The sequence below is a fragment of the Corvus moneduloides genome, chromosome 19, assembly GCF_009650955.1.
Source record: "Corvus moneduloides isolate bCorMon1 chromosome 19, bCorMon1.pri, whole genome shotgun sequence".
In the NCBI taxonomy this organism is placed as follows: domain Eukaryota; kingdom Metazoa; phylum Chordata; class Aves; order Passeriformes; family Corvidae; genus Corvus; species Corvus moneduloides.
In genome coordinates, this window is record NC_045494.1 from 6,231,729 (window position 1) to 6,247,133 (window position 15,405).

The window sequence follows — 15,405 nt, forward strand, 5'->3', positions numbered from 1 at the left end:
CCCCCTGGGGAAGAGGCTATGGACAAAACCATTGGCAAACAGCAGAAACTGGCTTCAGACAAAATGCTGTCATACATAGCAAATGAAGAGACAGGAAAAAACATTTCTGTAATTTTCCAGCAGAGATTTTACTTATAATAAGAGTGGAAGGCACATTTCCAGATAGAGGTGAGTTGTTTATATAAAAAAAGTAAGTTTGGTTGGTTCTGATTTCCAGGAATCCCAAGATGTTTAGCTTTGGGGGATTTTGTTTGTTTGTTTTGAATTAAAGCTGAAAGTATGTTTTCTTTAAATTGGTACCATGTTTGAATTTTCTTTTTTGATCATGTTCTGAGGCACAATTAGGCTTCAGTTCCACAGGGACAAGCTACTCTTCTAGTGTAAATTCAGAAGAATTGTAATAAATTAGTTCTATTGTAGTGTTTCCTAAACATCCAGAGATGAAACTAAGTTTGTAGCAGAAAGCATCAATGAACTTTTGAAAACAAAACCTCTGCGTCAAATTTAAGTCTAACTTGGAAATACCCTTAGATGCATTAAGGATATGTGATTAAAGTAAATCTGTCTTACAACAGCCCCTTGGCTCGAAGGTTGTGGTGACCTCATTGTTGACGTTGGCCTCAGATCCCATCTCTCCATGGTTCTGTCCTGTTTGGGGGGTTGGAGCTGAATGTAGGAAGCAATGCCTCTGTTCAGGTGCTGCTGGGCCTTTGCTGAGCTACAGCTCTTGTACTTCAAGCTCCAAATTGCTGCCATCCTGAAATCAAGCCCCAGATTGAATTCAGTAGTAACAACAACAATTTGGAGTGGTTTGAAACCTTTCTGTGGCTGTTTTGGATCCTCCTCCTGTGGCTAGATGCACTTACCTGGGTGCAAGAGGTTTGGTTACATAATAATAGGGTGTCTTTCTTTCAAGTTTTTACCTTCAAAACTCTTTTGCATAAATTTTGCCATTGCTTGAGCGTGGTTTTCATCAAGCCACTAAAGCCATTTCCTGAGTAAGTGTTTGATGTCTAATTAACATGAAATGGTTTTTGTTTTGGCCTTGGATTGCTCACCCTTTGTGCCCAATTTTTTGTTGTAAGAATAGTTATTACACTCTAAGAATGTATGCTATAATGTGTTGATCAACTTCAATGTGTGTGTATATATATAGATATATATAAATGTATGTTAAGAGTGAGAAACTGGTTATTTTCTTATTTGTTTAGAGTTGCCTTCCTGCTCTCAGGGAAACCTATTTCCTTAACTATATTCTTTTATCATACCATTTGCCTTATGTAATGCTTAATTAAAAGTATTTCTTAAAAATACTCTGTTGCCAAGTACTCACAGGGAGGAGGGGAAGAACAGGAAAATGGGAAGTTGGGCAGAATAAGAACGCAGTTCTTAAGAGTTCCTTTCTCCACCCATCCCTCCTATAAAGAAAAGTATGCAAGAAACCCCCCGAGCAAATAGTATGGGGTAATTTGCCAATGCTGCTCACCCTACCCTTCACAGTGCTCTGACTAAAAGCCTCTGTTGAGGAACCAGTAATCTTATTAGGAAAATAAGCCTTAGCCAGAATGCCTGAAAGTTTGTCTTGTTCTTTTGTTTGTGCATTGCTTCTGCTTAATGTACAGATAGACTCTATTAGTGGAGTAGTTACTCAAGCTGCTCTTTTGGCATTAACCAGCTGCAAGGTTCTATTTTATAGCAAGCCAGGCTCCTGCTCCAAGCAGTTTCTGTGGATAGGCAGGAGGTTGTTCCCTGGTTTGTTAGAAGGTGAACACTGGTTGTGTTTTGAGGAAAAGACAACCTCCTCAGCATGATTTTTAGTGCTAAGTCCAGCTTTGAAGAGTAGGAAACTGGCTTGATGTTGATTTGAGGGTTTGTCGTTGTTGTTTTTTTGCACACCTGTTTTTGAACCCAAGGCCCTGCAGCTGCTTGGGGAGGTGCTGCTTCAAGAGAGACAAAGTGTTGCTGTTGGCTGTGGAGCCTAAAAGGACTCGGCAAGAATTGCGTGTCCTTCACATGCCTGGAAATTACTTCCAACATTGCTTGTTCCATCACCTCACAAGGAGTAAGATGAGGTGCTTTGACCTGTCATTTCCTGGGTCCTCCTTTTGCCTTTTTCGAAGATGGGAAGCATAACAACAAAGGGACAGAGAATGTGTGCATAAGGTAGATGGTTCCAAGTTCCTGGCATCTCTGATGAAGCTCACTGTAGTGTATTAGAGGCCACCAACACTTCAGGAAGTGTTGGTGAGATGGTTGAGAGCTTCTGGAAAAAAGTTGAGGCCCTAGAAAATCAGGAATGGGCAAATTTTGTACTTAATTTTCAAAAGAAAAAGATGCAACCAGTCAGCAAGAACTCAGCAGGAATTGCAGGCTGCTGCTGTACCAGAGCAGCTGCTTTATCTTGTTTATAGTTCTGTTTGAGACATACATTGTCCTTTTTGTAAGGATGTGTCTTTAACCTTTGAATTCAGAGCAATGCCCTAACTTTTTTCACTTTCAGATGTTAGAGCTCCTATTCTTTTGTGTATCCAAATTCTGCAGGAAGGGTTATCAAAGCTTCCTTATATTCACTTATTTCTATAAATGCTGTGTTTCAATATGGATTAAAAAGAACCTTTGTGGTGTGTATTGTCAAAATAGAAGTGTTTTGATCTGCTCTAAGAAAATTCCATCATAGTTATTTGTATATCATCTTCCCTAACTTTCACCTACTTTTGTGTACAAAGTATTTTGGTTTGGTTTTTTTTTCCTGCAGTCTCTGCCTTTTTGAAATCTCACAAAAAATTTTGAGTAGTATCCCCAGTTGCAATCCAGGTAATAACTGTAAATTAACATTAAGCATGTCCTGCATAAATTATCTGGCAAATATGGTTGTCTTCTGGCAAAAGCTGGGATACAAATGTTTTATGAAAACTACAGTATTATTTTAAAATGGTAAGCAAAGATGCTGATTTGAATTGCAAATTTGATGTTCAAAAATTCTGAATTGGAACCATTTGGCTGAATATTAAGTAAATGGAAAGGTGATACATGAGATTTGTTTTGACAGTGTAGTTAAGCTCAAAAACTTGATGATTGCTACTTTTGAAATTGTATAATGCTGAAGAATGATTTTTCCTAATTGAGCATCCAACTTTCCATTTACAAAGAGAAACTATTTTCCTTCTCATCTGTGGATATTTTGGCAAAGAAAACTTACCAGTAATATTGAGGTTCTAAATGGAAGTTATGCAAAAGAACAACAAAAAGAGCCAGGTGCACTCCTGTGGTGGTCACCTTACCTCATGCTCCAGCCTCTGGTCCTTCACCTTACCCCCAGCTGCCTGGTTCTTCTTCCACCTTCCCTGGCAGTGGGAGCAGAGCTGGCATGGGGAGCTGGAGGGACTGGGAATGGGCTGCTCTTCAATTCTTTCTGAGCTGTGACAGCATTTCAGACTTCTGCCAGCAGAGCACTGAGCAGAGGTGCTGCCCTGTAGGTCCAGGGATCTCCGGTCTGGAGTGGGAAGGGGGTACCCTGAGAATGGCTTGTACTGCAGCTTCCATAAGAGGGCTGAAGCCATAGAATCACACCTTGGTGTGGGATGAGGGCCTAATTTAGTGAAATCACACCGGCTGACTTAGGGAGGATGAGGGCATGAAGAGGGAGATCCTTCCCTGGGCTCTGAAACACCACGAGTGTCTGTCCTTAAAACCTTCTAAGCATCACAGTGCTCTGGTAGGTACTGCTGGGAATGGTTCCTATGGAATCACACTTCATATCTTAGCAGAGACTGTGGTCAAGAGAACTTAAACGGTGGGAGATGTTAAGGAGCTCCTGAAATCTTGAGGAAGATTACTAGTTTTCATCTTCTGCTCTGAAAATTCCTGGCAATGTTGGCAGGATACTGTATCCATGGCAACGTTGTGCTCAACTTCTGCCTTAAGCTGCACACACGTGCATGCACAAACAAGTCACTGGTGGTGCATGGTGGTGGCAGATGGGACAGGTGACACTGCTGCCAGCATGGGTCAGGGCTGGGCTTTGTCTGCTCAGTGTTTCCTCTGACAATCCCACAGGCACCCTGATTGCCGGTGTCAGCGCCTTCAGGAAGTTGTCAGGTTATGCCCTATCCTAAATTTGATTTGGTTTAATGCAACTCTAATTTTTTTTTTTTCTGAGAATATTCGTAATTAACATTACACTGACTTTTTTTGTTGTTTTGTTTCAGAGCTACTGTAAGTGTGTTAAATGTGTTTGCATTATTGCATAACCTTTTGTGCTTACTGGGTTTTTTGAGGATTTTTTTTTTAATAATTACACGCTAGGATTGGGTCAGTGTGGAAATCAGTTTTTCCTTGTAGCTATTAGGAAATTCTTTCATAATATGATTTATTCAGATTGAAAAGGAGAATATAATATAATAAAGGGATAGCATGGCAGAAAAAGGCTTGAATGAGATCTAACAATAAAGATGTTCAGGCATGCACTCTAGGAAAGAGATTTGGGGAATTGTGATGAGATCTTGAGGCTATGGATCCAAATGCAATTTAAGAAGGAAAAGCCCAATCACATTATTTTTCTGTCTACTCTGACTTTTAAATAAAATTAGCTCTTGGAAAAGGAAGTTGAGGGAAAGGCTTTCTTAATTTTTCTTCTGTTTCCTTGTCTGTACTTCATTCCCCTAACTTGTGCTTCTATTGTAGAATGTCTTTGTTTTCTCTTTAGTTATTTCCTCTCAAACTTAGTAAATACTGTTTAAGATTTTGGAAATAATTTGAAACTTTTTTCCCCTTAATGAGGGCAGCTCACATAGGAGTAGCCTTGTTTCAATAGAGCTGTGTAAGATATCAATAAAGTAAAAACTGTCACTGTATCAAAATGCATGTGGTGGATGTGCCTCAGAAAAAGTACATCAGTTAATCTCTTGCTTCTTTAATGTCGATGCTGGAAATTGCTTAGCTGTCATGCCTTCTTCAAAATTGTGTGGTTTTATCCTACTTCAGATTTTTTGATTATAGAAAAACTATTATGTAACAAGTTTTTTGTATATGACAGTGTCAAATTAGTCACCTTTCTATCTTTCAGCATTTGTACAGACCCTATTGCCATAGTAACTGAGCTCTTCATAATGGTTAATGTATTAATCCTCAGAACAGCCCTGTGAGCTGAAGAGGTGTTCCTGCTTCACATGGGAGTCATGGACTCATAGGGGAGCTGAGTGATTTATGGATAACCCCACAAGCCAATGAGAGCAGAGAGCCTCTCATTCCTGTTCCTGTGGTATAAGTGACCTCTTGGTTGAACTGTCTTTTCTCTGCCCAGCTTTCTCAAATGAATGAATTTTAGTAGAATTGGCTGCAGCCATCTGGAATGTGCTGATTTGCATATAAGATCCCTGTGGCTGTCAGTGTTCAGCGCATCAGGCTTAATGCACTCTGAAGATACCAAGGAAATTAAATGTGTGGACGGCTCCTGTGTATTCTCAGTGGATCATGAGATAGATGTTTTTTTCTTCCTGTATATCACAATACCAAAAATTGGCCAGTTTTGATTATACCAATGCTCATGTAATTGGCAATACATGGCTCATGTCTGTGCTGATACATCAGTGCCTTAGAATATCTGCTATTGAAGACTGACCTGTGAAACTTTGTAAGCTTGACTTTGAAATCTTTGCATTCGGAACATTCTGATATTCTTTGGTTTTTTTGTTTTTGGTTATTTTTAATTTTTAGACAGAACATAGTTCCCAAGTGGAAAGGAAACGCCGAGACTCGTTCGGGATGTTTGACGGTTATGATAGTTGTAGTGAGGACACCAGCAGCAGCTCCAGTTCAGATGAGAGTGAGGAGGAGGTTGCTCCTTTGCCATCCAGTCTCCCAATTATCAAGAACAATGGGCAAGTTTATACTTATCCAGATGGCAAATCTGGCATGGGTAAGTATGTGCTGTGTGAGTGCAAGGAGTTGGATATTGATGGGATTTAGCCTGTGCTGGGTTGTGAGGGTCCAATCCTGAATGTTGGTCCCAACTGAAAAGGGACCAGAGCAGCTGAAGGGTTTGGGTTGGTTGGTTTTGGGAGGGGGAATTGTTTGGGTTCTGCTAAACTGAAGTAAGAGAGGGTTTGAATCCTGCTGACAGGGAAGAAATAGTATGGGAACATCTGCCCTCCTCTCAAATGTGTTGTGTGTATCTGCACATGCATGTGTGTGTTCTCATGTGCATTGGTTTTATTCTTGGAGCTTCGAGGACAACGTCAGTGTGTTCTCTGTGCCAGGCATGCCTTCTCTCTGCCCTTTATTACATACACAATATGTTTAAATATATTTCTTCCTATTCTAGGAAAACTTAATTCCTGCTACTGTGTAAAACCTGTTAGTGTATACCTGTTCACTCCTCACTAGCTGTGAGCTGGAGGATACTAGGAAAATAAATCTAAATTTCTTTTGTTATCAGGGAAAAACATTCTTTGTGAAATCCTAGTGGTTAGTGTAGAGCTCTCTCTGGGCAGAATTTTGGTATTGTCTCACTGGCATTAGTTGGTCTCTAAGTCTTACTTATCATGGAAAACACCGTGGGTGATGCTGTCCACCTCTGAAACATGATTCCAGCCAGAAGAAAACTTTGGTGGGCTGGGATACTTGGGATATACTAATTTATGAATCAAACAAGAGATCTGGTTTTATTTCAGGTTGGAAGTGTTAAATATTTAGAGGAAATCAGGATTGGCAGGCCCAGATTCAAAGCAGATGTTTCCTTGAGAACAGTGAAAAACCAGAAATCGGCTTGAGCTGCTTTAGCTGGATCATTCATTTGCACCAGGGGTGAAATTAATAGGGAGCAGAAAGAGGCACTGTTTCACCAGTGAACTTGAGGTTCCTGGCATTTCACTGACATCGGTGGTGGTGTTCTAAATTTTAAATTATTCTCCTGTGCAATTCTCTTTGGGGTCAAACCCTCAGATACCATTTGATGGTGCCACATCCAGTACCTTAATTCTGTCTTCATCATTCTGAATTCTTACTGTGATTTTTAACTACGCTCTTAACATTTTGGGGATTTTTTTCTCTCCTCTGATTAGCTACATGTGAGATGTGTGGGATGGTTGGCGTCCGGGACGCTTTTTACTCTAAAACCAAGCGCTTCTGCAGCGTGTCGTGCTCCAGAAGCTACTCCTCCAACTCCAAGAAGGCCAGCATTCTGGCCAGGCTTCAGGTAGCGGTACAGACACCGTTTTTTTTTACATCCTTTCTGTCGTCTGCGTGCTGAAATTGGGCTTTTGTACAGATGGCTGCATGTTTTAAGATAAGTTTCTTGGGTTTGAGGGTTTTCTTTATAGAGCTGCAAAATAGCGGTATGTCCGTTCACTTAAAATATTAATTGAATGATCACTCAGGCATTTTTGTAGTGTTCAAGAAAAGATAGAGAATTGTCAAGAAATATCATTATACCCTGTCTCAAATTCATTGCAATAAATGCCAAGAGATTGCATTGCTATAAGTTAGATTAAAAGTTCTTCCTTTTGACTTGCTTTTAAGAGATATCTTTTTTTCAGGTAAACAACAGTGAACCTATAATGCTGTTCAAGTTGGAATAGTAGTACAAACCCCATCTTTTGGACATTCCTTACTACTGGTTTTTAAATTTATTTTGTAACACATGTAGTTGTGTGATACTTAGTCTCTGTGTACTTCTAATTTTAGTTTAAATCTGCCAAAGATAGCTACAGACCTGTGGAAATTTCCTGATGAGAGTTTGAAAATATGTTATTTACTTGGGTTGTTGGTTTTTTTTAGGGTAAACCTCCGACAAAGAAGGCTAAAGTTCTACAAAAACAGCCCTTAGTGGCTAAATTAGCAGCATATGCCCAGTACCAAGCAACTTTACAAAACCAGGCAAAGACAAAAGCAGGTAACAACATATAACCAGAGCTGAGAAAAAAAATAGTGAAAGATTTGTGCCTCATTAGCAGCTTCCTAACTAAAATAACTTTTCCTTAGCAGCTGTCCCTGTGGAAGGTTTCAGCTGGGGTAACTACATCAATAGTAATAGCTTTACAGCAGCTCCTGTTACCTGCTTTAAACATGTGAGTATTTCTCAGTTTGTGCTTTCTGTCTATGTGTGTATGAGTGACTCCATGGGAGTTCTTGAATTCATTTTTCCAAAACATTCATATCCAAGTATCTTTCATGATCTATGAAATATAACTGTTAGTATGTATCTGTCCTTTAAAACCATTCTGGACGCCATCAGTTACTTTCATCATATATATACTCTCATAAACAAAAAGGAAGGCTCTTAAATACTTGGGAATTGTTTTTCTTGTGTTCAAGTCACAAAATTATCCCATGTACTGCAGAGTAACAAACCAACCAAGTCAAGCTGTACTGAAAACAGTTACAAAAGGCTTTTTAGATTAAGTCAGGCTTGCTCCATTGTGTTGGACTGATCTTTTCATTATATATTTGGTTTTGGGGTTTTCTTTCTTACTTTTTAGTCAGACTCTCCCTGTCAGTCATACTGCCAGGTAGTCTGGTATGGGGCAAAATGAAGGCTGTTTAGAAATCTGAAATTTAAAAAGTTAGTTTTCTTTGTATTAGTTTAAAAAGTTTCAAACAAAAAGACATTCTTTAATGACTGAGGAAATTGGAGGATGGGGAAAATATTTAGGACCATCTGTCTTTAATGTGTTTGTAAAATTCCAATAATTAGGCATTGTTTAAAATATTGTCAGTACTTTCTGTCTCTTAAGAAAAAGCTTGGACAGAAGGTGTTTTCTCATCATATTTTTTAATTTGAGCAACTGAAGTGTTCTGTGTTACAAAATTTTTGTTTTGCTCAAAATTATGTGCTGAAAGTTACAATCAAAACAAACATTTTGCTTCATGGAAGTTGTCCATGAGGGAGAAGAGACATATTTTCTCTCCAGCTCAGGAATTCCTGCTGAGCCCTGTCAGCTCATAAACCAGTGGGAGTTGAGGGCTCCTGGCAGTTGGCACTTTGTGAATAGTACCCTTTATGCTCAGAGGCCTCAGCTACTTCCCAGAACAGAGCCTTGCGTTAGGAGAACTTGGGGAATTTGTATCAAATTCCACGTGCTCGAGTCAGCATGTTTGCACTTTGCTTTCACAGCTATGTATGTGTAATAAGTGATTCCGTAAGTCCATATCAAAAAGTGGCATTTGATAACAGGGGCTGTGCTATTGTACCAACAAATGCCTCAGGATGGGTGGCATCCTCAATTAGAGACAGCTGCAATTGTCAGCTCACTTGTAAATTATGCTCCAACATTCCATTTTATTAAAAGGCGTTGTATGGTCCCTTCTCGCTGCTTCATTTGTTCAGCTGCACAGTGCCCCAGTAATGTGAACCAAGACCACACTCATGGGCACGTTGTACCTTGAAAATTTTCACAAGATAATGGCAACAGTGCTACCAAGTAGCCTGAAAGTTGTTGCTTTTCTGTCCTCATTTTCCTTTTTCATACAAGTGAAATGCAAATCCTACAGTTTTCTTTGGAGATTTCTACTTCTTTGGTGGATATGAGTTAGTGTCATAAGGGTATGATTTGCTTTTAACTTTACTGTAATTATTTCTTTGAAAAGTACATTATTTAAACCAGTCAGAGTCTGAAAAACACATCAGTGCTCTCGTTAGATCCTTCTTTGTCCCACTCTCCACTGATAATTAAACAATATTCTTTTTTTTCTTTCTGGAAAGATTATTGCTGTTTCCTGTGTACTGTATTGCTTTGATTTGTAAAAGTTTTTATTAGTTGATGTTTGTTTATCATCTAGATTATGGATTTCATACACCTGTATGTATGTGATGGAAGATATAAAGCTTATTCTGGTCAAGACCAAAGTTTTGAATTGACAGTAAAATCATGGCATATCTACCCTTGAGTTCATTATTCAATAAAATACATCGAATTTACTGGTTATACTGGGTGTACCTGTATGGATATTTGATAGGGAACATTGGGATCAATATTAAAGAAAATTTAAGGGAATTATGACATGTGAGATTTGGCTTATTAATTATTTTTTTAATAACCTGGCATACTTTAGTATCTCAGGTCTGATGTAGATTTCCCACATCAGGTTTTCTGTTGTTTTGGGTTTTTTTTTTCCCCTGGGGATTTATTTCTTCTTCAGTTTAAAATAGTTACATTTTAGAATTAAAGTATCTAAATCTTGAAAGTTCTCTCTCTTTATGAATAATTAATTTCATAATATTTTTATGTGCTTTTTGTGCTTCCATGTTACCTTTATTCCAGACTTGAGTAACACTAATGACATTCAGTATCAATAATATGGCCATGCCCATGACTTCAGAGTTCAGTAAACAGAAGTAGGGAACTGCTTTGTTTTATGCTTTCCTACAGGAAGCCCATGACAATGCCAGAATTCCCATTTGTGCACCTTGCAACCTCTTTTTTTTTTTTTTTTTTCCTTTTTTTTTTTTTTTTTTTTTTTGGTCAAATTGCATTAATCAGGCACACAGCAGTAGCTGCTGCAAGGAGAAAAACTCAGTTTAATGTTTTTAATATTGAGTTACAGCTTAGTCACATACAGTGAGCTCATTGCTGACCTGCATTCTACTTTTTCTCATCTAAACACTTTTTATTCTTTTCTATAGTTGCTCTTATTAGTTCAAACTGTTCCTACAACTGAAAGCAAGTTACAGTGGTTTGAGTTGTTTTTCAATACTACTTATTGGACAATTTCATGCACAATTAAGAGTAATTATTTATTTTCACTCTGTTGCTAGTGAGAGGCACATTTCCTGAAGTTCTTTATTCCAGCTGAATTTTATTCTGAGCCAAAATATTTTCATTCTCTTGGTTTCTTGTGTTTTTAAACTATATCCAGTGTGATTTAAGGGAGCATTTCCAGGATGCTACACTGGGTGGCAGTGCTCTGCTTTGAAGGTTTTTGTTTAAACCCTTTTGCACATTGACTCCTCTGGCATTACCTGTTCTTGGGGCACTGCTCACACACGAAGTTTCAGCATTCCATACAATCCAGGATTTGGTAGCATCACCATCAGGATTTGCCATTAAAATCCTGATTTAATTTAAAGTCTGGAATCATGGCAGTGTTGATGCCATCCAAAACTTTTAGAAGCCACTTATTTAAGCCCTGTGAGCTCTTTGTCCAGCTGTGTATGTGGGGATACTTGGCCTTTAGGTGCTCCTGTCAAACAGGCCCTTCCTGACTGCACCTTACCTTGCAGAGAAGGCCCTTGGTGCTCAGAGATAGACCCTCCCAGGTCATGTCCTGAAGCAGGAAGCCAGGAACCAGCTCTTCCTTGTTTGAGAGTGATGTGAAGTGGATCTCTTCGTCATGAGTCTGAAAGGTAAATTTGTTCTTACCTGTAAATGATGGTTCTGCTAGTTCACACTATGCCAATCCAGACTGCAGTCACCTTCCAGCCAGCAGATAAATAAGACTTAACACTTCTCTAGTGCTTTCTGAGTTTTTAAAAGCACTCTTCAAACATTGATTGATTAAACAGATGAGACAGAGGAGAGATGAAGAAAGATGGCTGTCACAGCCCTGGTTTATCCAGGTCTTTCTGCCTTAACAATATCCCTAATGAGTGAAGGAGACCAAGATGGTGCAGTGTAGGTGGTGTGCTGTAAACCATCCCTCAGGACAGTACCATTGTCTGGCATTTCAGCAGTGATGCTGCACAGGATGGCTTCCTTCTTGAAGGGGTGAGCCATATGGATTGGTGTAGGAGAACTAGCAGAACCAATGTTTTCACAGACAAGGACAAATTTAACTTTCTGCTATTTCCCTCTATACCAATCCACATTCTAGAAATGAAATTTCCATTGTAGGTTGATGTCAGAAGAAGTGTTTTGATATACTTTTCTCTCTGAATCAACTGAATAGATGAGCAGGCAGTAAAACTTATTTCAGTTGAGTGCAGCTGGATTATGAAATTATTCAGCACTGCTATTTTTGATTGTTTGGCCTCATCTGTATCTCTGTACAAGGCAACAAGATTTGCTAAAATAAGCAGATTGAAAAGTTTATTTCCCCAGTTCAATTCAAAAACCTACAGATGTCAATTTAGAGAGGGTAGTGAATATGGGATGGGACTTAAGTTGTATCTGCATATTTTGTGTGTGAAAATAAGCCATCATCTTTTCAGTTGGATTTTTCTCTGGCTGCCAGTTGGCAGAAGACAGCTCTGTGGTCTAGACTGGTGTAGATGGGTATAGCAGAACATGAAGAGACCAGGCTTCAAGAATAAAAGCTGGCATACCTACATTTCCTTTAGGAGTTAAAACTGGTTTTAAGTTTTGTATAGTCTCAAATACTTCAACTAGTGAAGGGTTTCCCTTTGTAAAATAAGTTCAGCTTTTAGTGCTGCTAGTGGCAATTGCTGATTGCCAGCAAAATTCCAATATTGTCATTTCCAATCATTCAAGATTTATCCAGATTTCTTCACTTGTAGCTCTCAGCAAAAATTCTGTGCAGTTGGAGGCTATTCCCACTGAGTGGTTCAGTTCTCTGGGTTTGCAAAGAGCTTTGTAAATGAGACGTGGTGCAGAGCCAGAGATCCCTCCTTCAGTTCTCCCTGTGATAACTGGGTAATCTCTGAACTGATAAGAATTTATTTTTCCCAAATTTATGTGACTGTTTTTCTAAAACCCAAAATACGAATCTCTCTCTTCTGGGTAGTCTCAAGTTTAGTGCAGACTGAATAATTTTCTAGCTTGTTACCAATATAACTTCATTTGAGTTACTGTTAAAAATTTAGGTTCTTCAGCACTGTGCATTTCTGGTATCTACAATACCATCTTGGACTGACATTTCATGATGCTCTGTTCCACAAAATGTTCTTCTGAAGATAGCAAACTTAATGTAATTTCTATCACCATCTTCTGCAAACCCTTACGAGTTCATCAGGCATGTATTCCTTCTTGTTCCTAACATATTCCTCATACAGGGCAGTGTGAGGGATCTTGCTGTGCCTTTCCTTCTGGTGTTCATTAAAAAGGTGCCACTCAGAGCCTTCTGTTCTTTTTGTGTGCTCCATGGAGGGATCACTTGCAGGTGATGTGAAAGCCTGTTCCTTTGAGAGGATGCGAACCAGTGGATGATAAACCCCACCATAATAAATCATCAGAATAGATTCAAGAAATAATTTTTAGGCATTCTTCCAGCAGCATGCCTGACTTGCAGAATATAAAGGTTTTGATGTCTGTGCTACAGGTACCATAGTTTTCTTGCAAGTAGAATTGCATAGGAATTCCACCATTCTCACTAACATCTGTAGTTTGTTCCTAATTGAAACATCATAGATAAAACTGACCTGTGAGAATGTACAATTTGTGCTTAACTGATATTCAAATTTGGAATGCTATAGGTTTTTTCAGTAAATACACAGGAATAATTGGATACAATTACAGTGTTATGCATAAGCATCAAATCAAAACCAAAGTAGGTCCTCATAGAAACAGTGGTTTCTGACCATACGTTTGTTATGTGTATATTGAATATTTTATCTTTTTAAGTTGCTTGTAGAACACAGAGATAACAAAAAATGAATATTTTCACATGGTGAACTGGTGACTTTTTAACCCCAACCTTGACAGGCACCCATGGGGACTTGCTGGGGTGATATTGCAGAAGGAGTGCGAGTGGAGGTTCCAAACACTGACTGCAGCCTACCTACCAAAGTCTTCTGGATAGCTGGAATTGTAAAATTAGCAGGTAAATGTGTTTTAGTTGAAATTAAAATAATCAAAGAACTGTGTGAAGGGATCTAATAATTTAGTCAGTGATCACCTGGAGAGCGTAATGCTGGCACTGGTCAGGTTGGCAGAGCTGTGTCTGTAGGTTACATGCTGTAGTGTTGTCACTGTTCTACAGTGGCTTCAGTGATGCTTAAGAATGTCTATCCTTGGTTTGTTTTTTTTAATATTGCCTCAGAGTGCAGTAAGAGCAGTGCAGAGCAGATAGACTGTATAAGAGCTGGCAAGAAGCCTCATTATACAAATCACTTGTCTTGCTAAAAAGTTAGAAATTCAAGGTGGCAGATCTAAGATATGAAAAAGCAGATACTGTGCGTAATTAATTTTGTCCTCTTACGTACAACTCCTAAAGGTTTATAGTTCAAGAATTTTAATTAAATTGACTTACATGATAATACATGCACATTTATCAAAGTAATCTATTCTGTGCATTAATAGCATCCTGAAATGTGCCATAAAAACAACTTGCTATAAAAAAATTGGACAAGAAATATTAATACATATTTTATAGTCTTGTTTAATTCTTGTGGGTTTTTTTAAATGCTTTCTTTCAGGCTACAATGCTCTGCTGAGATATGAAGGCTTTGAAAATGATTCAAGTCTTGACTTCTGGTGCAACGTTTGTGGGTCTGACATCCACCCAGTTGGTTGGTGTGCAACCAGTGGGAAGCCCTTAGTTCCTCCTCGAAGTATGTAAATAGTGGCCTTACTGACTCATGTCAGAGTCTCTTTATTAGACTGAATTTGCTCATGGTCCAGATATCAAGTATTCTTTTGCCATAACAACTCTTTCAACAGTTATGAATTAATAATTTTGACTTTTGGAAAAATAAGGGCTTGACTGATGCTGAAGTGTTTCTTGGAATAGCCCATCTGATGCAACTCAAAGCTTTTAAGATCAGGGTGGCAGCAGTTGGCTAATCAGTGATGGGAACATACACTGATTTAATTTATACTTTGTTATTAAATTCTTTACCCTGACCCATAAACCTAATTTTGGGTAGCATTCATTCTCTAAAGAGGCTTTTTGTCATTACTGTCATGTAGGTGTTTTAATAGTCATCTGGGATTTCTTCTTCACATATTCCAGACTCTAATATTGTCTCTAATGGACAAAATTAAATATCAGTGGCTTATTTTTTCCCCTTCGTTTGCAACAGCTATCCAACACAAATACACAAACTGGAAAGCTTTTCTAGTGAAACGACTTACTGGTGCCAAAACACTTCCTCCTGACTTTTCTCAGAAGGTAAGGCTGATGCAGTATCAATGATGTTCTGTAAAGAAAATTGCACCAGTGTGAAGAACTGAAATATTTTACAGTGGCACATTACCTTCTCTTGAAGGTGATACAGTAGTTTCTTCCCTTAGATACAGTTTTCCTTGGAATCCCTTCTCCAGTTATGTCCCCACTTGTCAGTATGTATTTGGAAAACTGCTCCAGAAAAAATAGCTTTCTTTAAAAACTAGTTAGTCTATTTTAATTTTAAAATACCCCATTTAAAAAATCCACAGAAAACCCAGAAGTGCTCATGAGTTACCCTATGATATGTAAGAAAAATGAAAAGTGATTTTTCTAATTAAGGAATGATTTTTATCATGCACTATTTCAAGAAACTGAACAGAGTATGTTAATATAGCATGGATCTAG

General features: G+C 38.5%; 1 protein-coding gene across 1 annotated transcript in view; it reads left to right on the forward strand.

Moving 5' to 3' along the window:
• Positions 1–15,405, forward strand: part of MBTD1 (mbt domain containing 1) — a 35,674-nt gene that overhangs the window by 1,953 nt on the left and 18,316 nt on the right. Inside the window, 7 exon segments of the mRNA XM_032128628.1 lie at positions 5,716–5,917; positions 7,062–7,195; positions 7,777–7,891; positions 7,984–8,066; positions 13,596–13,713; positions 14,309–14,443; positions 14,915–15,003. Of these exon segments, the coding sequence (XP_031984519.1) occupies positions 5,716–5,917; positions 7,062–7,195; positions 7,777–7,891; positions 7,984–8,066; positions 13,596–13,713; positions 14,309–14,443; positions 14,915–15,003 (876 nt within the window).